Genomic DNA, 26,123 nt, shown 5'->3' on the forward strand with positions numbered 1-26,123 from the left:
TCCAAGCGAGGATTTCAGTAGAAACGTGTGATTTGCCACATTTGAAGAGGCTGGCAGGCTCTGTAAGAGCATACCTCAATATGGGGTAAAAGTTGCACCCTGGGGGCAGGAGCTGCCCAAAAATGCCCCAATTGACTTATAATGGTGTAGGACGGCCCATGAAATGAAAAGGCATAGGGATTTGTATTGAACATAGCTCTGGATCACAGTGTCATAGAGACGAGGGGGTGGGCTCATTTTACTCAGACGACCAATCAGTCTCTCTGGATCATTGTGAAGCTATCAAGCCACGCCCTAGCAACCATTAAGAGCACCTTAGCAACAAGTCCCATAGACTTCTATTGAAAAAGATCAAAGGGATATCTCCGGATAGAAGTGTCATAGAAACACAAGGGTGGTCTCGTTTGACTCGGGACAGCAAACAGCCAATCATGCATCACTTCAACACTTCCTAGCCCCTCCCTAGCAACCATTGTCGAGCACCTTAACAACCAAAATCCATAGAGGGATATCTTCCATTCTGAATGTCACAGAGGCATGGGAGTTGGTTTATATCATTCATACTGACAAGCAGCCTTTGGAGATTCATGATTGGCAGCTGCCAAGCCACTCCCTAGCAACTACACAGAGTACCCTAGCAACCGTTTAGCAGTAACTATATCTCTGCACCAGAAAATCAGAGAGACTTCTGGGTTGATTTATTTCAATCAGGATGGCAAGGAGACTTGATAAGTATCACTATGTTAACTGCCTAGCAACCAGATGGGGTTACCCTAGCAACCGAGTAACAAATCACATATCTCTGCATCAGAAAAACGTAGAGACTTCCGGGTTGACTTATTTCAATCAGGATGGCAAGGACACTTCATTAGTATCACTATGGTAACTGCCTAGCAACCAGATGGGCTTACCCTAGCAACCGAGTAACAAATCACATATCTCTGCATCACAAAAACATAGAGACTTCCGGGTTGACTTACTTCAATCAGGATGGCAAGGAGACTTCATTAGTATCACTATGGTAACTGCCTAGCAACCAGATGGGCTTACCCTAGCAACCGAGTAACAAATCACATATCTCTGCATCAGAAAAACGTACAGACTTCCGGGTTGACTTATTTCAATAAGGATGGCAAGGACACTTGATTAGTATCACTATGGTATCTGCCTAGCAACCAGATGGGGTTACCCTAGCAACCGAGTAAAAAATCACATATCTCTGCATCACAAAAACATAGAGACTTCCGGGTTGACTTATTTCAATCAGGATGGCAAGGAGACTTCATTAGTATCACTATGGTAACTGCCTAGCAACCAGATGGGCTTACCCTAGCAACCGAGTAACAAATCACATATCTCTGCATCAGAAAAACGTACAGACTTCCGGGTTGACTTATTTCAATAAGGATGGCAAAGACACTTGATTAGTATCACTATGGTATCTGCCTAGCAACCAGATGGGGTTACCCTAGCAACCGAGTAAAAAATCACATATCTCTGCATCACAAAAACATAGAGACTTCCGGGTTGATTTATTTTAATCAGGATGGCCAGGAGACTTGATTAGTATCACTATGGTAACTGCCTAGCAACCAGATGGAGTTACCCTAGCAACCGAGCAACATATCACATATCTCTGCACCAGAACACACTACAGACTTCCGGGTTGACTTATTTCACTCAGGATGGAAAGGAGCCATGTATTGTATTACCTTGGTAACTGCATAGCAACCACACGGCCTTACCCTAGCAACCGAGTAACAAATCACATATTTCTGCACCAGAACATCGTACACATTTCTGGGTTGGTTTATTTATGACCATAATTTTTGCTATTTTCAAGTTACAACATGCTGTTTGACGAGTTTTGCCACGGCAAGCACCACTCACATTTTCTTCAGGAAATGTACCCATCTAGTTAGATCTAGCCCTCAGTCTTTCTTCTTACTGCACTTCTCAAACAAGAGGAAGCCGTTGTGTTGAAATACTCAGAAATGTCTCATGCCCTCTCAGTTCCTCATCCCTACTCATCTGATCTTTTCTGAATAAAAAAACACCCTTATCACATCAGAGAAATGTTGTCTTTGGCTTTTTGCCTTTGGTTTTGGTACCATGACAATGTTGTCTTTGGCTCCTAGTAACTTCAGTTTCGATACCTCAATACAAACAGACGGTAGGCAGATTATTGAATATACGTATTAGATTAGCATATCAAGTAAAGGGAACATTTCCTGAACATGTAATTATAATGATAATATACACAAAATCTGTCAAGTACAGTCAAATAAAGCCATTTTTAAATAAAAGTGTCATAGAATTAACAACCACTTAAATACCCATTAACAACAGATTACCGAAATTTGCAAAACATTGTAATCGTTCCTTTTGAAATTTTGATTATGTAGTAAAGCTTCAGCATGCGGCTTTATCCACACTGCTTTTGTTCATATCCTGTGCTCCATCCTCCAATGCATTTGCAATGGGAGGGGAAGTACAGGCAACCAAAATAGAGCTGCAATTATCCTTCAGATGAGAATATCATGACATCAAAAATGCATGGAGGCATTCATGAGGGGGTGAGGAGATAGGTAAGAATACAATGCATTGGCCGGAACACAGATCTGGGAACAGGAACAAACAAGCAGTCCTTCAGCAGGAGCCAAATAAGGGTTGCGTTTCGCTTCCTGATGAACAGCTGAGCAAACCCAATGGCTCACTGTTTTAGTTAGACCCATAGAGACAATGTCAGCACAAGTGGAATGTTAGCAAATGCTGCAAACTGCCTTGTTGACAGCAAATGACCCCGTTGAGCACGGTTGACATTCCAGAGCTTCGTAAGTTCCTTTAGAAGAAATTTATATTGTGACATAAAGAGTAGGTGTTGCATAAACTATCATTTAAACATCACCTAAAACTTACAATATATTCTATTTTTCAAGGTAAAATGTTATTTTCATTTTATCATGCTTAGTGTAAGAAAACTAGATATGCAATGTTCCGAAAATATATTTGCAGCATGCTGAATTTGGGTGAGTTTAGGTTTGTTCCACTACAGCTAACCTCAAATACATTATGAGATTCCATTATAGGTGTAACGATCCATCAATCTAAAGATACATCTTTATTTTGACACTCTAATGCCAGCCATGTCTGTATGCATTTCTGTCAGGTGATGCAGCAACCTTATGATATTAATCTCTTTTTATAAGCACTAAATATTTTTTTAATGTGAAACAAGGATGTGCACGAAGTGATTGAAGCCTGAAATTGCGCTTCATTCGTGTGCGTGCATAAACCGGTCTTCCATCGATATCATGGTGCATGCGACCAATCTGTATTCTATATGAGAATTTTCTATAAGTGCTACAGAGCTTTTCAACCATGTCAAACGGCTAGACAGACCAGACATTCTGAACACAACTGATGAGGGAAAGTGAAAACATCTGTCCTGTACCACCATCAATTACAAGACATCTTCACATCAACACCATTTCTATCACTTATCACAGTAAACTGTAACAGAATTTTTCAAAATGGAAATTGTTGCCATGAAAAAACACGGATAGCACATACTCTCCTTTCAGAAACAAAAGATGGGTAAGCAAGTATTTTGGATTAAAAGACGTGCTTGACTGTGGTAGAGATGAAAAATTGTCACAGTACTGTTTACTTTATTCCACAGGGCATTAAGGTGTCATCAAACGAATGATGAACACATGTAGATGACTATGTTTTATATATATACACACATACATATACAGCGCATCCAGAAATATTCACAGCGCTTCACTTTTTCCACATTTTGTTACGTTACAACCTTATTCCAAAATTGATTAAATTCATAATTTTCCTAAAAATTCTACAAACAATACCCCATAATGACGTGAAAAAAGTTTGTTTGAAATCTTTGCAAATGCATTTAAAAAAAAAAAAAAAATCACATGTACATAAGTATTCATAGCCTTTGCTCAATACTTTCTTGAATCACCTTTGGCACCAATTACAGCCACAAGTCTTTTTGAGTATGATGCTACAAGCTTGGCGCACCTATTTTTGGGCAGTTTCCATTCTTCTTTGCAGGACCTCTCAAGCTCCATCAGGTTGGATGGGGAGCGTCGGTGCACAGCCATTTTCAGATCTCTCCAGAGATGTTCAATCGGGTTCAAGTCTGGGCTCTGGCTGGGCCACTCAAGGACATTCACAGAGTTCACTCCTTTGTTATCTTGGCTGTGTGCTTTGGGTCATTGTCCTGTTGGAAGATGAACCTTCGCCACAGTCTGAGGTCCAGAGTACTCTGGAGCAGGTTTTCATCAAGGACGTCTCTGTATATTGCTGCATTCATCTTTCCCTCGATCCTGAATAGTCTCCCAGTTCCTGCTGCTGAAAACATCCCCACAGCATGATGCTGCCACCACCATGCTTCACTGTAGGGATGGTATTGGCCAGGTGATGAGCAGTGCTTGATTTCCTCCACACATGACGCTTGCCATTGCGGACAAAGAGATCAGTCTTTGTTTCATCAGACCAGAGAATTTTGTTTCTCATGATCTGAGTGTCCTTCAGGTGCCTTTTGGCAAACACCAGGCAGGCAGTCATATGCCTTTTACTGAGGAGTGGCTTCCGTCTGGCCGCTCAACCATACAGGCCTGATTGATGGAGTGCTGCAGAGATGGTTGTTCTTCTGGAAGGTTCTCCTCTCTCCACAGAGAAATGCTGGAGCTCTGTCAGAGTGACCATCGGGTTCTTGGTCACCCCCGATCGCTCAGTTTGGCCGGCGGGCAGCTCTAGGAAGAGTCCTGTTGGTTCTAAACTTCTTCCATTTACGAATGTGCTCATTGGGACCTTCAATGCTGCAGACATTTTTCTGTCCCCCTTCCCCAGATCTGTACCTTGATACAATCCTGTCTCGGCGGTCTACAGACAATTCCTTGGACTTAATGGCTTGGTTTGTGCTCTGACTTGTACTGTTAACTTTGGGACCTTATATAGACAGGTGTTTGCCTTTCCAAATCATGTCCAATCAACTGAATTTACCACAGGTGGACTCCAATCAGGTTGTAGAAACATCTCAAGGATGATCAGTGGAAACAGGATACAACTGAGCTCAATTTTGAGTGTCATGGCAAAGGCTGTGGTAATACTTATGTAAATGTGATTCTTTTCGTTTTTTATTTTTAATAAATTTGCAAAGATTTCAAAACAAACTAAAATAATGAATTTAATCAATTTTGGAATAAGGCTGTAACATAACAAAATGTGGAAAAAGTTAAGCGCTGTGAATACTTTCCGGATGCACTGTATATATAAATATAGTGCTGCACGATAAATCATATCGCAATCTCAATCGCGATGTCAGCCTGTGCAATTATATGACAGCAAAATGCTGTGATTATATTAAATAAATAAGTGCATGTGTGGACGTGACGGCCCATTCTCTCTGAGAGCTGTTTGCCCATTTTCTACACCGCTAATAAAGAGGACCAGTCAATCTCAGTTTAGGGAGTGGCACGTGTGGTCATGACGTGTGAGTTTCCGGTTCGTGCAGCGTGGAAATCAGGTGAAAATGGACACCGAGCAGACCAATACTGAACTGGTGGCCAGAAAAAATAACACAGATCATAGCTTGGCAATATATCTTTATTTCATCCTTAATTAAAGTTCATATAATACGGGAGCGTACCATGTAAATAAACACAAACTCCAAAACTGTCATTCTCGGTGTGGTCAGAGCCGCTTCAACCAGTCGCGGAAGACACAATCTGAGCGGGAGTCGAGACCGGGAGAGATTTAAAGTTCCGTTTGGATAGACAAGATTGGCAAATGCTTATCAATAATACTCTTATGTCTAAAATGTTTACAGTCTTCAGAGGCTAAAATATTAATATGACTAATTGTTACTAAAATATGACTAAAATGTCAACAGTTTTCATTGACTAAAACTACATTAAAAAGCCCAGTAAGCCAAACAAAACAAAGCACAATTACAGATGTGTTTGCGAGTGTCACGCCATATGACAAGTCTTCACAGAGATATAAAGAGTCATGATGCACCGTTAGCAAAGTGGGATTTCAGAAAATGATCCACACACTTGACAAGAGGTACCAGCGATAAGTAGAACTTTTTAGAAAGAGGATTTGGAACTTGGGTCATTTAAAAAAACATCAACAACAGTTTTAGTGGTTTGAGTGAACCACACTTTTATATCTAGTTTCCTTTTCAAAAGAGTTTATAGAAGTACATGTTACATCCTGATAAATTGTCTCTGTTTGTTTGAACAATATTATTTTCATGGAAATTTGTATGTTCTTATTTATTGTTTTGCAGTAATGCAAAGATGTTATTATTTAATTTTGTAAAAATATTTTAATTTGAAAACACTGCATTTATAGTTGTTGTTGTTGCTAGTTTGTATGTTTGAGTTGAGAAATACACATTTCAGCATTATCAGTTATCTATTTGTGCATTTTCCTTGATAACCAAGCAAGTTGACTAATGTTACCTTTTTTTATTATATCGAAATCGCAATATGACATTTTCCCCAAATCGTGCAGCCTTATATAAATATATTATATTTTTGACATTACATATGTTAGCCAGCAGGTGGTGGCAAAAGATGTGTGTAATATGAGCAGTTGGTGAATCCGTCAGTCATTGTTTACATACAACAGCGCTCCGTGATCGCAAGTATTACTACTACATTACTAAAGCTAGAAAACAGCATTAAACGAACAACATCAGCATTACAGCTCATCACAGCGGAGAGACACAACAGACAGATTAATTACACAACTAATGGCGCTTACCTCTTACTGGAGTTTCCACATTGGAGAAAAAAAGTACTGTTCAAAGTTTTCTATAGTGAGAGGCTCTTGCACATTGGCTATCGCGAAATAGGAAGAATTACCCGTTTGGACGCCAATTTTTCCACTGAGAAAGCGGATCTCCAACAAGTTGACATAATCCCTGCTTGGGTGTGGCAACAGGTGATCACATACAATCCATCTCTCTCGCTCTCTCACACTCACACTCACTCACACCCTTGTTTATCCAATAACTTGGTAGAAACAACACAAGCCGTGATACAATCTCTGAAGTGAAATTTTTTAATTACTAACTGAGGCTTGGACGCAATCATTTGGTTTGAACCAGCAACATCAGATTCTGATACACATTTTTTTTTTTTTTAAACAACTGAAATACCTTATTTTGTTGTAGATCTCCAAATGTGGGCACTAGATTTGCCCTTTTTCAAATTATATTTTGGTTGCATTTGTCAGATAATAAATGTAATTGATTGTGTAAAATAGGCACATAATATCGTAATACCGATCGCAGCCCCAAGAATCAAAACAAATTGAAACATTCAGGAGTTATTTTGAGCTATCCTTTTCTGCAAGCCAATTCATGGAGAATAAAACCCTATAACATTTCTTACAACTGTACAAGCAGACACATGTGAGGTGCATAAATTCTTAAGGAGAGACTCCTAAATTATGAATTCTAAGAAAAGCCTTGCAGATATAGATGGAGAGGCTAGGACTCGTGTCTGCATGCATCAGCAGGAATGATGGGATGACTTTCTACAGCAGTGTAAGCAACCATTACGTGTAATTAATATCAGTGAAGCTCTCTGCTGACTGCTGAACTCTTATATGAGGTGTCTAAATGGAGGAGGGAGTTAGAGGCAGTGGTAAATCGTAATGAGCCCAGTACAATGGCATCTTAAATCAACAAAAAAAAATCTGACTTTATTTCTTTATGATGCTAAGAAGAAAGCAAGACTAACTAATTCAGCTCAATATTAATGCAAGATTTGACTGAACCCAAAGAAAAACCCTGAAAACATGTTCTTACCCTCTTTGGAAGAGATCCACATTGTAGAACTTGTGGAGCTCCACAGAGAACTCCACCGTGGCCTGGACCTCCGTCATGCTGGGATTCAGGTCTGGAGGAGGGCCTGTTTCAAATGATTTGCAGCAAAACTGTGGAAGTTAGACACATCGAGGAGTTGTGTTAGAACAAACTGAAACAACTCAAATAGGCAACAAATTTCAAATGGGAGCAAAAACAAACAACAGTTCTGACTACCTGTTTAGGCTTGTTATGTGCATTTTTGCTAAAGCATTCAATAAATACTTGCTATGCATTTAAATATATTTAACTTAAAAGTTATATTAAAATCATTGAATTATTCATATTATAATAATATGAAACTTTTTCATTTTGGCAGACTGTTGTTTCCTATGGTAATCCAACCAATTAAAATGTGGGATTATAAGGGAAGATAATCTGAAGTGGTTTGAATTACTTTTAGTAATGTAGTAATTTAATTCGATTTAAAGACAACACAGTAAAAAAAATGTTAAAAAAAAGACCTTTTTGTGAATAGGAAGAAATGCGGTGGTGTGCTTTAATCTTCACTAAATATACTTCTTCTATTGCACCAAGCAACTAGTCTGACTGCCTCTTGACATTTAAACTCCTATACATAGAAACAGCATTCATATCTGCAGACATGCTTGAATTAACATACAAGGCACAATCCCTACAGTGTATTCTTTACCATTATATCTTTAAGCACTGCCTGTGCTTGTCTTGAATTACCACAGAATGCCTTCACACACACACACACACACACACACACACACACACACACACACACACACACACACACACACACACACACACGCTCTTTCAGAATGATTCACCCTTATTTGCAACTCACAGTGCTAATGTGTGATGCAAGATCCTGACGAGTCCAACACAAGGGGCCTGATGTATAAACGTTGCTGTCATGTTTAGTTACTGTATGTTCTCCAAACGCAGTGCATTACAAACTAATATTTCCCTTCTACAGCTTATATTTGAATGCCTTTTCAATTAGTTGCATAAAAATAATTTAGCCTACTATTGGATTGATAATGATTACTTCAGTTTCAAGTGCTTAACTACATACTTTTTTTTATTCTAAATGTGAATTAAATGAAAATCAGGGTTTATAATCAGTCTGTTCAGTTCATTATTTGTCCAGCTGAAGTTGCCAGCTCACACATTCACACACCAGTAAAAGAGTGTGTATGCACAGTCAAGAGTGCCCATATGGTGCGCACATATTTACGGCAAGTTTATTTTTTATAAATCCCAATATGTGCGTGGAAAATCGCGTACGCACATTTCAATGCAATTTTCCATGCACATATCAGGATTTATACATAAATAAACTTGTGCGGATGCACACTTACTGTGTGTGTGTGTGTGTGTGTGTGTGTGTGTGTGTGTGTGTGTGTGTGTGTAGAACTGGCAACTTCAGCTGGACAATAATGAACTGAACAGACCGATTATAAACTCTGTTTTTCTTTTAATGCAAAATATGACATTTGTGCTTATGCACATTTTTAGGGAGAAATCTAAGCAGAGTTTTATCCATGAAGCCCAAGATCTTTAGCTGTTTCAATGTAAATACCTCTATAAATAGTGGCTACAGAGCCCAACAGGGGTCTCCAGAGGATTTAATGTGCTTTGATGCATTATCAGAAGCTTTAGATTTCATTAATACAGATTAGCTACCCTGAATGAAAGCCCAGCTCCACATGTAAACCACCAAGTCAAATCAGATCAACCACAGCAAGATTTTCCTTTCAAACATGTTTAGAAATGGTGATAAGCACAGGAGGAGTCTGTCCCACTGAGTGTGTTAACATGATTTCAGACGACTTAAAGCAACAATTCATCATTTTAGTCTGGTTATTGCTAAATCGAACTAACAGACAAAGATAATGTGATCAGCTTGAGTTTGTCCATGTATACACTTTAATCAAACCACAATTGGCCTCAGAGTTATGCGCTGCGCATGCTCCGAAAAACAGAGGTGCCGCATGACATGTATTTAACCTGAAGTTGAACGCAACACAAAGCAGAAATGAAGACCAATAAATCAGCCTTTGAAGGGAAAACAATCACAATAGTCACAATATGCAGTAAGATCGCTTCCAACAGAATTTCCCCTCAAACAATTTACTTATAAAGTTGAGTTCAGAGTAAAGGTAATTTTTGACTGCTACTCCGAGTCCACCAAACCTCTCACAGTAAATGGTAAAGTCTTTGAAGGGAAAAGAGCAAAGGGATGGTCACTTCTAAATGGAACAGACCCTGTATCATGGCGAATGCTAGAAATGCAAATTTTTGGATGGATCAGCGGTCTGTAAGCCACCTGTGAAACATTAACGTGCCTCTTATTATTATTTTTTTGTCTGTATTCTGCCCATTGACTAATCCTCTTTTAACACCCATCTTTGCAGTAGCATGAAACCTATATCTAAAAACAAGTATAAAAATAATTGTTTTCATTATCTTACATGGACTATTTTCACAAATTCCATCATAAAAACAATTAAAAAAAAAGCTTAACTTGTGCATACTATGACCAGGTAAACATGCCAAAATTAGTGCCATGAATGCAGAATGTAAACATTACAAATTATACATTATCTACTCCATATATCTTTCAATTATTATCAAGTGGTTATAATAATAGCTTATTTTATTTATCTCATGTGGATTCCATTCATGGAAAGAGGCAAAAAGCATGATATTTATTGAATATAAAGCCTGAAGCAAATGACAGGTCCTGTGGAGAACTGTTCAAGTATATAGACAACAAACCTTTAAAAATACCAGTGATAGCTAGAAAAACATTCACAACACCTCTCCTCGGTCTACATGTTTTTATTACGCTTTACACAGAGATTGTAAGAATACGTCCTTATAAATTGAAGATGATTATAAATGCCCACATAAACTAAAATCTGTCTTACCCTAGAGTGTGTTTTACAGCACAGATTTACATGAACCGAAAACATGTCACTATTTGTGTACTTCCTCAAGACTTTGAGCTGTACATGTAAAAATGGACTCTCAATGATAGTCTTGAGAGATATCACTGTTGTCCTACACCTTGGCTTATGTTCATATCCTTGAACGCCCTTCTATTCCCTGCTATTTTCCTCCCGCTCTCTCACTTTAAAATTCCAAAAGCTTTATAGAGCAAAACAGTCGTGCTCCGGAAGTAAAAAAAAATCCCATTAATTTTCTCTATAGGTAAATTGACTCAGCAAGTGGTCTTCCAAAGCATTGAACATGATGTCTCTACACAAAATAATACACTACTAATATATTATGTTGTACTTTTGTCAATATATTTCTTCCAATATATTTTTTTGTTGGGAATACAGTCTGACTACATAATTTGCATCACTTCATTGGGTGAGTAGATAATTTCCTCATAAAAGTTGAGTTCATGTTCTTTTTTCAATTTTCTCAAATGTAAAATACTTTTTTTTTATTGGTTGTAATGTTGTGATTCATATCAGAGCAGATTGGTTTGTTTAATGACTTTTTACTGAAGATTTAGTTTTAAATGCTTAAGGAGAAAATGAGTAGGTAAAACACATATGAAACCCAAGGCAGCCAAAAAAATGGGCATTCAATGTTAAGCTCTATTGGCACAATTAAAATGCTCATTTATAAAAAAAATCATATCCATAATGTTTTGGTTTTCTCTCTGTTTCTCTCTCTCGCTCTCTCTCCTTTTAATCAGGGTGTTACATTACCCTCATGAATTCAACTTTACTACAAAGGAAAACCATGAGGTACTAACACATTCAGCAGTTTACAGTGATTTAAGTATGCACTAGATATAGCCTCAGTGTTATCCCTAGGATTTTTTTCAGCAGCAGTGCTGTTGTGTGTGTGTGTGTGTGTGTGTGTGTGTGTGTGTGTGTGTGTGTGTGTCCACAAGCCTGCAAGGTCAGACCTGTATTTAACGAGTGTTGGTCAAAAATAGATTAAAACAGGGGTGTCAAACTCAGTTTCAGCCTGGGCCACATCAGGGTTTATTTGTACCCTCAAAGGGCCCTGTTAATAATGTGGCAACAGCACCTGCTTTGGTAGCACCCATGCTCCTACCAATTAAACTACAGCAATGTCTTGGAATTTCTGAAGGCAAACAAAACAACATACATTTTCCTACAATCAGAGAGCATTACAAGAGTACAGATTGTACACAGATGGAAAAAGATAGCTTGGTATGAAAATGCACCTCAGTATCATGGTAACCATAGTCTCAGCAATGCTATTTGTAATAGTTCATGGTAACCATAGGTAAAACCATGCATGGCTCCTCACTACCATGGTTAGTAAATATGGTTTCTATATAAAGAACTGCGAGTCTCACAAAATGCATATATGGGAAACACTGAGACTACATTATTATCAGAGGGAATAGTGAGTGAGTGTGTGTGTGTGTGTCTCTCACCCGTCCTGACTCGGTTCATTATCTTCTCTCCTCATTTCAACGGATCAACACAAACCTAAAGAGAGAGACCTTTTAAAACACGTATAACCTAATAAATATGTAATTTAAGTTTAATAACTCAAATAAGTATTTAAACACATTTACATCAATCAACTCACCTTTCTTACAAAACAATACTCATCAAACGAGCAATTAACTACATTTAGTAGTGATTGTTTTAATATTTTGTGTTTGTAACAGGTTTATGTGTGTTTGATGCGCGTCCTGTTATTCTGTTAGCATTAGCCTGTTTTGCATGTCAAATGACGAGCGTTCACAAACATCACACATTTGCTTAAACCAACAGAGGCATTTTCACACCTACAGCCATAAACACAGAAAACGACGATATTTCACAAAAAACCCCGGCTCATATTTCATTAAAAATTACTTACATGTATAAGCTGCCGGTGTTTAGGCCTCAGATCGCGGGATGGATTTCAAAACGATGCCGCCTCAACGCTCCGACCACTACCGGCTGCTTATTTCCACTGCATGCCGCTGAAAATCCGCTTGGTTTTTCTTGTCTTCTCGATAGATTTGAAAACTTCAGATCGGTCTGACTGATTGAAATATAAATAATATATCCATATTCGTCCTTTAAGAGTCGCAGACAGTAAATCTAATCCAAACTTGTGTTTTGTGTGTTGAGAGTCTGTGAGTTTCAGGGAGGCGGCACACAAGCCGGTCACTTCCAGAGGCGTTAATATATGATATTCCAGCCCTTATTATTTATTAAAGGCGTTATTCTTCTGTCCCGTCCTGGTTTTAATCATTCATTCCAGTCATTGTTGTTTATTAAAAATGCTTGAGATGACAGCTCTATCCAATAGAGAGAACAATATAATATATTAACAATTCAATGCTGATGCTATTTCTACGGAAGACAAAGTTATCCTCCAATATTCCAAGAGGGAGAAAAACACACAGGAAAATCCTTCTTGGGACGGGTTTCAGATATTCAGTCATCGGGCTACATCAGATGTTGATGAAGATATGTCAAATACACCAATATAATCTATGCAAGATGATATAATAATATAATCCAGTGAACACTCAAGAATCAGAAGTGAAATAAATCCAAAGAATGTGGGCATATTGCCCACTATTCCAAAATATCCCCCTAAGCAAAAACAGGAAGGCAATTCCAATTAATTCCAGGAGATAACTAGCCTACTCAGAAAAGTAAATTTAACAGAAATGACATATAAAGGCGTTTCAGGTCTTTATTGTTAGGTGTTAATGAAGATATGTCCAAAAGACCAATACTTAATGTATAATATAGTAATATATTCTATTGAACATTCAAGCAACTGGAATAAATCAATATAGTTAATATAGAAATATTTTACACTATTCTGAAAATGTACTAGGCAAAAACAGTATATCAGGAGAGACCTCTCCCAGAAGCAAAAGTTTAATGGCATTTAAAGCCCTTCAAAGGCATCAGTATTCAAGCCAGTCTTCATTAAAGGTGTTTCTTCTTGTTTGATGGCGATGGACTCTGGGACTGGAACAAAGCGTGGATCTGAAAGCATCTCTGGACGTTTATGTGAATCAGAGTGAACTAAAGCATCAACTTCAGTAACTACTCTCATCATGCATATATCACATTAGCCTATATAATGTGTAATAATTTATTATTTAAGTTGCATAATCTACTGTAAATATTAGAATATATATTAATGTATAATTGTAATAATATACATACTCAAACATAGAAGTCAGTTGCTATAATAAAGACTTTGATCATTGTGTTTCAATGGGTGCATTTCCCCTGCAGTGTTATTCAAATGACTAATCACCAACTGGTTTGTCTGGTTTGTTGCACAGCTAATTATTTTTAATCCACAGGCAAATCTAGTAACGTCAAAATTACTATAAAATGATATAGAATCACATGCAAATATGCAGTTGGTTGAAATTATAAAACTGCTTAGTGACATTATTAGGAGTAATACGACTTCACGTTGTCTAATGTGTTCCAACACACTGTTCACTTTAATTTACATTTTAAAGCAAATGCTTTAAGCTTATCTATTTTTTTTTTTTTTTATGATAAGTAAGAAAATCTCTCTACAAAGCTAAATAAACTTCCCAAAAAGAAAAGTCTTAAGTTTTCGAAGGAACCTGTGGGTACACCATATGTATGTGTGTGTGTGTGTGTGTGTGTGTGTGTGTGTGTGTGTGTGTGTAAGGCTTCATTTTTGTCTTTATGAGTTGAGAAGTCTTAATCATTTGACGTTTATAAATAATTCTGTAGTATATATGTAATTTCAGTCAAACTTCTCATAAATAATACAAATTCTCATAAATCATGAACTCACCCTCATGTAATTTCAGATGTGTATGACTTTTTTTTTTCTTTTGCTGAACACAAACAAAGATTTTTTTAGAAAGAAATGTATTCCTAAAATAAATATGGGTACCAAAGTCTTGAAGCTCCAAAAAGCACATAAAGGCAGCATAAAAGCAATCTATAAGACTCCAGTGGTTAAAGATATATCTTCAGAAGTGAAATGATAAGTGTGTGAGAGAAACAGATACATTTTTAAGTCCTTTTTATCTATAAAGTCACTTCCCTACCAAATAGGTGGTGATACACGAAGAATGCAAATCGCCAAAAACATAAGAAGAATGTAAAAGTGGGGATTGATCATAAAAAAAGGAATTAAATATGTATTTATTTCTCAACTACACCTATCACTTTGCTTCTGAAGATATGTAGTTAACAAATGTAGTCTTGTGGATTAATTTTTACGCTTACTTATTCTTTATTCTTTTTTGACCTTCAATGTTCTGGTCACCATCCACTTGCATTGTATGGAGCTACAGAGCTGAGATATTCCTCTAAAAATCTTAATTTGTGTTCAGCAATAGAAAGAATGTCATACACATCTGGGATGGCACGAGTGTGAGTAAATGATGAGATAATTTTCATTTTTGGGTGAACTATCCCTTTAAGGTCACCAATTCCATGTTTAGCAAAACATCACCAAAAGAAACAGCTCCCTCCTCTAAGACTAAGGAGCACCCGCATCACTGGGGGTTGTTAGGAACCGATGTGTTCCTAACATCAGTGGGCAGCTGTAGATTGTGTTCCAATAGTTGGTCTGGTGAGAACTGGGTGAGTTGTTCAAATCAGACGCATACTGGATCGAACATCTATAGGAATTAGCAAAAATGATCTGGAGGTAATGCACAACTTTCTTTCTCTGTAGTTCATTTCATGTTATTTGATTTAGCTAAATAATGGATATTTAAACAAATCTTTCAACCCTAAATTCCTCTGAGTAACATTAATTAGATTTTATATCAGAAATGCACAAAATATCCATATCAAATACACTTTTGTGGCCCACTTATTTTGCTTTTACTGTTTGCTATAAAATATGTGTTTGCAATAAAATATGTCTTATGCTCAATCCAGCAGTAATATCTCAAATGCCTTTATTTCTAGGCATGTTTGTCTTTACCTGTTGTGTAACATGATCAAACATTGTTTCTCCACTGGTCTTCATGCACACAGTAAGTGGCCTTAATATAGACTCATTCATTTGTGATTTTGGGGTTTTCCTTTTTTGGATGAAGCAAGAATTCAGAGCATGAACAGTATAAAACAGACCCATAAAATGATTTATCTCAATGGGGACACAGCTTTTCAAACATTGAGTGATTGTGCTGTTCTCAAAGTCAACACAGATTTCCCACCAGTAAAGTGTGTTCAACAAACACACCCAACAAAAAGAGGAAGGGGGAGAGTAAGATACATTTTTAAAAGGGACAAAAAAAAAAAAAACCAGAAACTTAAGGTGAAAAATAATATTATTTGTATGTTAAATCAAACACTTTCTCATATTTCAGCTTAATATGCACAGACAACTATAAGTAAGCATTTGAAGGTTGATTCCCCGAAAAGCGTAAACACTGTGAATCTGTGGCGCTATCAAAAAATGTCTCTGTTTGTTGTGCATCCTGACCAGCCTAACATAGCAACATTGGCTTAACCAATGAGAGACAGAGGGAAAGTTTGGGGAACCTGTTTGAAAATATTAAATATTCTTGTAATTTAATTTACTGATGCTAATGATGCAGAAATGCATTAATTTAATAACAAATGAAAGGCTTCATTTGATATTTAAGCTTAACCAAATGTTCCTTCAAGTTTTGCCACTTTCCAGTATGAGTGACCTACAAACTGAACAAACCATGTGTCCTCAGACCAAAGAAGGGAATGGCTTATTTCCAGGTAAACCTCTTAAAAGCAATTGACTTATACATACACCTGGTCTAAATGTGTTATTGCTAAATGGGATAGTTCATCCAAAAATTATAATTCTCTTCATTTCCTCACCCTCATGCGATCCCAAATGTGTATGACTTTCTTCTGAATGCAAATGAAGATTTTTAGAAGAATATTTAAGCTCTGTAGGTCTGTACAATGCAAGTGAATGGTGGCCAGAACTTTGAAGCTCCAACAAACACATAAATGCAGAAAAAAGTAATCCACATGACTTCAGTGGTTTAATCCATGTCTTCAGAAACGATATAATAGGTGTGGGTGAGAAACCGATCAATATTTCAGTCTTTTTTTTACTATAAATCTCCTCTTTCACGTTCACATTCTTCTTTTGTTTTTGGCAATTTGCATTCTTTAAGCATATCACCACCTACTGGGCTGGGAGGATAATTTATTTAGAATTTAAAAGGACTGAAATATTGATCGGTTTCTCACCCACACCTATCATATCGCTTCTGAAGATATGGATTTAACCACTGGTCATGTGGATTACTATTATGCTGCATTTATGTGCTTTTTGGAGCTTCAAAGTTCTGGCCACCATTCACTTGCATTATACAGACCTACAGAGCGGAAAGTCTTCATTTGCATTCATCAGAAGAAAGAAAGTCACACACATCTGGGATGGCATGAGGGAATTGAACGCTTTGGTTAAACTATCCTTTTAACTTCAAGTCTCATATCCAATAGGATTTTACATTATGACTCAGTTTAACATTGCTGAGTTGGCAAGGAGAGGAACGGTAAAGAAAGTGCCTGGAACGACGTCTCAGCATGTTGCTTATAAGATCGGCCCAGAGTTCAATTTCAGGATAAACACCAGGTAACTTAGTCTGATTAGAGGATGTTTTGTTTGAATGGTAGAACGTGTTTTGATCCTTCCTAGTACCTTCCATTTATTGCAAATTTAAGCAATTTCCCAATAACCATTACACTTTTACAATAATACAGACACAAAGGTCGCAATTTCCTCCTTTATAAAAAAAAATTATAATCTTGAAATCACTTACGCCGGGTTCACACATCCTCCCGTGAGCCGAGTCGTTTTCGTATCGGCGCATAATAAACAGATGAAACCGTTTACACTGCAAGCGTGAGTCGCGAGGTGACGTGACAGTGTAATTCTGACACTTTTGGCTTGCCATAGTAGTGAGCGGATAGTTTGAGGCTATATTAGCCGCGTGGTTCACGCTGAGCTCAGCGGCTCTGGGTGCAGTACATCACTAAAATAATCAGGAGATCATAGAAAAGACAAAAAAGCACATGATTCAAACCGAACCTATAGTACACTACAATATATATGTCTGCATGCAATTAAACGGAATACAATTCATTAATTAAGGAAAGAATTAATAAACTGCCGGACATTTTGCCATTCTGTGTATGTAAGTGTACAGTCTAGACATAACATTTACTAATCACAACCAAGTGTGCTGATAAATAAGAAGTGCACGTGACTGACCGCTGTTGTCCTTGAAGAAGCTATAACCTCAGCTTATTATGACCTTACTAAAGAAGAAAGTTGGCGTAGGACCCCATAGATAACTTCATTTTCTGCGCAGAGGCGCTGCTGTTTCTCACGGAGGATGTGTGAACTTTGCATGAACCCAGCATTATCTGGAAAAGCTCGAGAACAACCCGAACTGTTGGCATGTGGCGACATCTACTGGCCACTGATGGAACCTCCTCTGTCCATGGTACTGAATTAGAAAAGAAAGACCTAAAATTATTCACACAAACCACATTCATTTACTTAAATACAGTGTATCACTAACTAAAAGTACCAAGAATGTTACCATGTTATTTTGGACATGTACAATGATATTCTTTGAAGTACCTAGGAGTACCATTGACATGGAACTCAATATGTAGCCTATTACCATTTGATACCATCACTGTACCATTGTACTGTCATAGTACTTTTTGTTTGCCTAATATTGCCTAATAAATTTTTAGCAGATTAATATTCACAGTTAGTGTCATGTCTGATTGCACTGTTACTAAATGTAATAGTTTGAGTCATGATATTCTATTCCTGAATCAGATCTGTGTTTCCCATGGGACTTCCTGAGGAATTTGCATTTTCTGCAACATATCGGATGAGTGGGAATACCCCGAATATGAATTGGAATCTGTGGCAAATGCAAGGCCTGAATGGGAATGAACAGCTTGCAGTGAGAATCAACGGGGAGACCCTGTCTGTGGAGTTCGCTTACAGAACCCATGAAAACAGAGTTATGACTGCTTCCTTCCCTTATCAAACACACCTCTTCAATTCTGAGTGGCACACAATTTCACTGGTTGTCAAAAAAGGCTCTGTGAGTCTGATATCAGACTGCACTGTAACAGATTCACAGCAGCTGGCACCAAGAGGACAAGTTCAGCTAGATGGATTCACTCATATTGGGAAACTGAAGGACAGCTCTGCAATAGCTTTGTCGGTGAGCATCAATTATTTATTTTCTACATTTGCACACGGAAGTACAATCAGATGGTACTTTGATATACATTCCATGATACTGAATGATTCTCTTCATATTTTTGTGGTATCTGGCCAAATAAATATGGTATTACCATGGTCCAATATACAGTATTTATTTATGGTACGTTCCTAAAATGTGCCCAAATAAATATGGCATTGCCATAATAAATCCATAGTTACATAGTCAATAGGTGTTTAAAGATGAGAAATACAATTAAAAGGTTAGTTTAACCAGAAATGAAAATTATCTCATCATTTACTCACCCTCCTGCCATCCTTGATGTGTATGACTTTCTTTCTTCTGCTGAACTCAAACAAAGATTTTTAGAAGAATATTTCAGCTCTGTTGATTCAAACAATGCAAGTGAATGGCGATCAAGACTTCAAAGCTCCAAAAATGAATTAAAGTCAGTATTAAAGTAACCCATCAAACTTCAGTGATATAATCATTGTTTTTTAAGTGATCCAGTTGGTTTTGGGTAAAGTTCAACTCCTTTTATACTGTATATCTTGACAGCAGTTTCCTTAGCAATCATGATTTGAAGCTCTATACACTTCCTATAGCTCCATCTAGCACTCTGTGCATGTGTCAAGCACTAGGAAGTGTAATTGACCTTAAAATGATGATCGTGCCCAGAGACAGCAATGGCTAGATGTCCAGTGAAAATGGAGTTATATTATGGTCTGTTCTTGATGACAGTCAACTAGTTCGCTTTAGAATACACTGATGATTAAGCCACTGGAGTCATATGGATTACTTTTAAGGTGACTTTAATCTCCTTTTTGGTGCTATAAAGGCCATTCATTGCATTGTGAGGACCAACAGAACTGAGATATTCTTCTAAAAATCTTTGTTTGTGTTCTGCAGAAGAAAGAAAGTCATACACATCTGGGATGGAAAATACATGGAAAAAAATGGTAGCCTTCAATTTTTACCTCAAGGATCTATTTATACATTTATGCATTTGGCAGATATTTATACTTGATCTAATCCATAAAAATTAGTTTCACTGGTATAAGCATCAGGGAAATTTAGTAAGATTAATTAAAAAATGTTAATGAACTAAACCAGTTTATTTAGATGTTACCACATGAAGTACAGTGCATTTGAAAGGTTTTTAAGTGTATAGGCCTACTGTGAACAATGTTTTGTGAGGTAACTTAAAAATATGTGCTTCACGTGGTAACAATCTAAATTAATTGGTTTTAGTTCATTCAAAAATGTTATTTAATATGACTACATTTACCTGACGATTACACCAGTGAAAGTAATGTGTTACCTTTTTTCCATGCATACATTTTTGAGCTAAGACATGAGTTTGAGGGCTGCTCTCAGAAGCAGACTGCCTCTTTAAATGGAATTTGAGCTGTGCTGAAGAGATTCAGCAGATATGTGGAAATTCTAGCAGAGAGGTTCTAGTCCAACAGCTGACCTACATTACATGCAAAGTCTTCTCCCCACAACAATAACTGTACAAATGATTTCTGACAGTTCCAATAATGAAACAAAAAGTCTACTGATCTCTTGCTTTAGGTCAGACATTCTTCAGTTTGAGGTTGCCAATGAAGAAATTAACCAGTGATTGGTTGCCAAAAATCAATGCATTACACCTTCACTGATTGTGTTCTACATACATCTTACTCTAAATGTTTAGCAAATGTCATATCTTGTCACAAATAGGACTAATGAATACTGTAGTGAGTGTAATATTTGAAGCCAGCGTCATATCCAAACCCACATACTGAAATGCTGATGTGAAATATCCAGTTCTTATTTAATGCAGTAACTAATGTTAATACAACCTTATTGTGAGAATAAGAATGAACAAAACTTTGACACCACTTAATCATTTTGGTTAATGTTAAGTTTCAACATATACTATCACATTAACATAAACTAACTATGATGAATATTCTATATTATTTTATAAATGAACATTAATCAAGATTAATAAATGCTGTTAAAATATGTTTTATTGTTAGTTCATAATACGTAATGCATTTACTAATGTTAATAAATAGAACCTTAGAACCTTTTTGTAAAGTGTTACAGATCAAACTGTTAAATCATATTTGCAATACCTATGAGGTTAAGCGTTTTCTGAAACACTTCAGATGAATTATTTGTGTGGCTATTCACTTTGAATTGTCTATTAAAGAAGTTTTTATGGAATTAAAGGTTAATTTCAATTGTCAATAGTAAACATTAAATTACATGTAGTTTTAAGGCGGTTCTTTATAATCTAAAACAATTTCTAAAAGAGCATGAATAGGGACAGAGCTTTCTACACTGTAAAATCTATTTAGTTAACCTTTCTTAGATTTTAAGGCAATAGGTTTGCATGCTTTTTCTAAGTAAACATACTTATTTGGCTCAAGGAAACTACATTTTTTAAGTTAACTAGTTATAGGTAAACTTAACTCTTCTTTGATTAAAGTATTATTGGTTTTATTGAATTATTTAAATATTGAGTTGTACCATGTGCTATAAGGTATAAGGGAAGTTATGACGGGATTCTCCTTAGTCCTTCGTTGTGCACATAAATCTGCACTTTTGTAAAGTACAATTGAAAAGAGATCACACAAATCACAATTATCAACCAGCAAAACAACAGCTATTGTCTTAAGAACTTAAACTATACTTTTGTAAATAACAATTATATTTTTTCTTCATAAGTTCCATTGTTTTGACCAAACATACATAATTTATTCAAGCGCAAGGGCTTATGGAAAGCAATATTGCAGTATTCTACACAGCTGCAATTTTGTACTTTTGATTTAGTTGTACTCATAGCCAAAGTTTTAAGTATGTACATATTTATGATTCCAAAAGGTGACATTTCATGTATAGATTAATTAAGACCTCTTAAATATTTTCATAGTTGACAACTTTAGGGTTTAGAGAGTAACGGTAACTAAATTAAAACTAGGAAGAATTGTAAACATTAAAAACCTTTTGATCTGAAGGCATATTCTTAAATGTTTCAAATGTGTTTTGTAGACAAAAATATAATTGTGCCATCATATTAATTGATTTCATTACAAAACTAAAATTGTATTAAATAAAAAATGTTTTTTGAAATGGGTGACTTTAACCGAATAATAAAGAAAAGCAGCCAATAAGTGCCCAACATAGATGGGAACTCTTTCAATACTGTTTACAATGCACCTCAAGAAGTTGGTTGAGAAAATGTCTAGAGTACATGTCTGCAAATTCTAGGCAAATGGTGACTACTGTGAAAATGCTAAAATGTAACACAGTTTTGAATTAGTTTGGATATTTATAGTCACAACATAGTTCCCATAGTTCCATTTCTGTTATTACATAGTTTAGATGACTTTGCAATTATTCTAAAATGTGAAAAAAAAATAATAATAATAATTAAAATAATAAGTGACCCTAAACTTTTGACCAGTAGTGTAAGTTGAGTCAACAATTTTTCTTTTTATTCAAAGAAACTATCTTATTGCTTTTGTATAACTAAATGATCGGATCAGCAATCTGCCAGTCCACACCAAAAAATAATTAATTGTCCAGCAAAAAATAATAAAACTGACTAAAGTATTAAACAGCTCAACAGTTTTTTTCTCTTTGAACATGAAAAAAACATATATATATATATATATATATTTTCTCCCCTTTTCTCCCAATTTGGAATGTCCAATTCCCACTACTTAGTACTGTAGGTCCACGTGGTTGCGCGTTTACACACCTCAATCTGGGTGGCGGAGGACAAGTCTCAGTTGCCTCCGCTTCTGAGACGTCAATCCATGCATCTAACTCACTACTCTTCGCGATCCATGCACAACTTACCACACAAAAACCACTAATCATGACCACAAGGAGTTTACCCCATGTGATTCTACCTTCCCTAGCATCCAGGTCAATTTGATTGCTTAGGAGACTCAGCATGCCGTGGATTCGAACTCATGACTCCTCAGGTGGTAGTCAGCGTCAATACTCGCTGAGCTACCCAGGCCCCCGAAAATGTTTTTCAAACATAATTATCCAACAGTAAACCAATACCCCATGGGTCACATTTATCATAACACTTTTAATTGTTGTTTGTTTGTTGTTTCAGTTTGAACTGCAGTCAATGCTGATCCATTGTGACTTGACCATACCACAGAGAGACAGATGCGATGACCTCCCTGCCAGGAGACAGGTGAGTTTAAAAGGCTGAGACCATTAGTGAAAATGCTTCGTGGAGTGGTGGTGGTGGAGTGGGCTAAAGCACGTAACTGTTAATCAGAAGGTCGCTGGTTCGAGCCCCACGGCCACCACCATTGTGTGCTTGAGCAAGGCACTTAACTCCAGGTTGCTTCGGGGGGATTGTCCCTGTAATAAGTGCACTGTAAGTCGCTTTGGATAAAAGTGTCTGCCAAATGGATAAATGCATAAATGTACAGTATTTAGCTTTTTTTTTAAAATTTTTATAAAAATATTTTTGCTTCACAAAATCTAATCAGCAAAAACAAATTAGGTGAAAAGCTGTATTTAAACACTTAGGCTGTATCCTTTTATGATTCTTTTGAAAATATTTTGAACTGTAAAACTGTGAAGTCACATTCATGAGAGTGAGAGCTTTCATTTGATATATGACTTGTCCATTTATGTGCTATGTGCTTTTATTTTTATATAAATATTTCTACCCCATTACCTCTGATAATTTTCAGCACAAATGTTTTGTGGCCTTATTTTGTTATTTTAAGTAACATAATTGCAGAAATGATTCAGCGTTCAGATTCTAAGCTTTCCAACGATACCTCATTTGCCTGACTTATGGATACAGATACTTTTTTCGCAATATAGCGCCCCCTTTGGACCCGCCGAGGGTCCACAGAGTGTGAGGTTTAACATGGCCAGTGTCACAAGTTTACATACATCTAGTGATCGTGAAATAGTGTATATTCTTATTAATATATATATAATATAAAATATATTGGTCAGACTTTATACTAGGTAGCCTTATCTTCTATGTACTAACATTAAATACATACCATACTATGTATTTACTTTGTAACTACACGTTGTTCTGCAACATTCCCACATTTGCTGCTACTGAGGTTGAGGTACGGGTAGGTTTATGAGTAAGGGCAGGGTTAGGGCAAGAATTAGGGGTTAGAGTTATATTTTGGGGTAAGGGTTGGGTTAGGGGTAAAGTTAACAGTGTAACTATAAATGTAATTAAATGCAAGTACTTTAAATGTAATTACAATGCAACAGCCTGTATGTACATAATAAGTATATGGTTACAAAAAAGTACAAATGGTTAAGTACAGAGTAGTTAAGGCCCCCTAATATAAAGTGGGTCCATCTTAACATCTGTCTATTTAATGCCATTACTTTTCTTTGTTTTAAAGTTTTCAGTATCATATTTTTTATCTTTCAAACTAAAAAAACGAAACAAAAAATGGAATGTTATGGCATTGCTCAGATAACTGTTTCCAGCATTCCCTTCTGTCTCCCAAAGATCAATAAGTATTTGTCCACAAAGTTTAAATGTCACTGTCTAGTAAAATTTCCCGCGTCTATTTGAATGTGTCAGGGGCATAGATTTTGGGTAACCCCCCCCCCCAATAATCAAAACAAGCAAGTACTGAATGTAAATGTAACATGTAAATGCTTCACGCTGCAACCCCCCTCCAATGTTGAAGCCAAATCTACGCCCTTGGAATGCCTGCTCAACTCCTCCTCTTATTCTGCTAATCTCCTCCAATTACAGACCCAGAACAAACCATCTCATGCATATGCATGATGGCTCTGTGGTTATGGTCTCCCTTGAGTTCAGATAGTTGAAAGGGAATTTAGTTGGGTTTCTTGGTCGGGGGGTCCTTCAACCCAACTGATCCTAGAACACAGGGGTTTTTGTATCTTTTGGGAAGTCATGGCTCGCACTAAAGGTGTGCAGGGGCCGTTTTTACTGATTTTGTTGGAGATAACCATCATCTGCACGGCACAGGTAAATGCAACCATTCTTTGTTCTTTTGCTTTCAGATATCTGAAGCGGAATTCAAGGTGAGTCCATGTAATTATAATGCATATTAAATAGAAAAGAGTGAAGAGAGAGCACATGTAACAATGTATAATCACAAATGCAAAAAGGATCATTTTCTTTCATGCATGTTTTCTTGTGATCTGTACATTCTACACTACCAATCAAAAGTTTGGACACACTTGACTGAATGTATGTTTCTCGTAATCTTAAACACTTTTGATCTGAAGGACTGTGCTGAAATGCTTGAAATAGCTTGTAGACAAAAATAAAATTGTGCTTATGCATGAATTTCCTTAAACTTTTGTTGAAATTGTTTTTTAAATAAATTAGTTGGATAGGATAGTGAAGAAAAAGCAACCAACAAGTGTCCAGCATACAGTACATGGGAACTCCCTTATGAAATTGGTTAAGAGAATGAGTGTGCAGGGCTGAAATATAGACAAAGTGTTGCTACTCTGAAGAAGTTAAAATATAAGTTAGTTTTGATTGTTTAACATGTTTGGGTCACTACAAATCCTCATACTTCCATTTTTGTTATTTCATAATTTTTAAGACTTCACTATTATTCTTAATTTTGGAAAATAGCAATAATAAAGAATGAGTAGGTGTGTCCAAACTTTTGATTGGCAGTCTAAATGTTCTAAGACACAATTGCACACCTGTTGCACAGCAGGTGCTTGGTTACATGCTTAAACTTCCTAATCTGACCGAAACTTTGCATGTAGGTTATTATTTGTGGTATACTTTTTATTTCATGGATTGTTTAGTCTTTATATTGCATAAACCTTTACACCGTAGATATGTACAGGTAAACACACAGTAGGAATATGACAGTATTGTTCACTTGTCTATTTGAACAGAGGAATGGAGGGGGCCCTGCCGGCCCTCCAGGTGTGCCTGGAATAGACGGCATTGATGTGAGTTGTTTTTAAAAATATGAAATATTTATATGACATAATTTAAAATATGATCTGTAATTTCATCACCAA

At 36.6% G+C, this 26,123-nt stretch overlaps 3 protein-coding genes across 6 annotated transcripts in view; 2 read left to right on the forward strand and 1 right to left on the reverse strand.

Moving 5' to 3' along the window:
• Positions 1-13,035, reverse strand: part of LOC127661125 (protein FAM135A-like) — a 28,097-nt gene extending 15,062 nt beyond the window's left edge. For all 4 annotated transcript variants that reach the window (XM_052151704.1, XM_052151703.1, XM_052151702.1 and 1 more), the window contains exons 1-3: positions 12,749-13,035; positions 12,315-12,369; positions 7,856-7,983 (exon numbers count right to left, since the gene is read on the reverse strand). In XM_052151704.1, the coding sequence (XP_052007664.1) occupies positions 7,856-7,932 (77 nt within the window). In that variant the 5' untranslated portion in view covers positions 7,933-7,983; positions 12,315-12,369; positions 12,749-13,035. The remainder of the gene's footprint in view (positions 1-7,855; positions 7,984-12,314; positions 12,370-12,748) is intronic.
• Positions 13,036-15,435: 2,400 nt separating this feature from the next.
• On the forward strand, positions 15,436-23,319 carry LOC127660310 (collagen alpha-1(IX) chain-like). Its single transcript, XM_052150445.1, has 6 exons — positions 15,436-15,547; positions 15,814-15,881; positions 16,519-16,602; positions 17,344-17,476; positions 18,698-19,094; positions 23,218-23,319. Exons 1-6 carry the CDS (start codon positions 15,537-15,539, stop codon positions 23,317-23,319), a joined length of 795 nt encoding a protein of 264 aa, XP_052006405.1. The 5' UTR covers positions 15,436-15,536.
• Positions 23,320-24,923: 1,604 nt separating this feature from the next.
• LOC127661128 (collagen alpha-1(IX) chain-like) overlaps positions 24,924-26,123 on the forward strand; it is a 28,486-nt gene continuing 27,286 nt past the window's right edge. Inside the window, exons 1-2 of the mRNA XM_052151706.1 lie at positions 24,924-25,098; positions 25,995-26,051. Of these exons, the coding sequence (XP_052007666.1) occupies positions 25,024-25,098; positions 25,995-26,051 (132 nt within the window). The 5' untranslated portion in view covers positions 24,924-25,023. The remainder of the gene's footprint in view (positions 25,099-25,994; positions 26,052-26,123) is intronic.

The sequence above is a fragment of the Xyrauchen texanus genome, chromosome 20, assembly GCF_025860055.1.
Source record: "Xyrauchen texanus isolate HMW12.3.18 chromosome 20, RBS_HiC_50CHRs, whole genome shotgun sequence".
Lineage (NCBI taxonomy): Eukaryota > Metazoa > Chordata > Actinopteri > Cypriniformes > Catostomidae > Xyrauchen > Xyrauchen texanus.

Bases quoted from the DNA above. Each gene is read 5' to 3' on its own strand.
- LOC127660310 (XM_052150445.1), top strand. The intron at 15,882-16,518 runs GTAAGTGGCCTT...TGTTCCTTCAAG, and splicing joins CACTGGTCTTCATGCACACA to TTTTGCCACTTTCCAGTATG. The intron at 17,477-18,697 runs GTAACTTAGTCT...TTCCTGAATCAG, and splicing joins AATTTCAGGATAAACACCAG to ATCTGTGTTTCCCATGGGAC.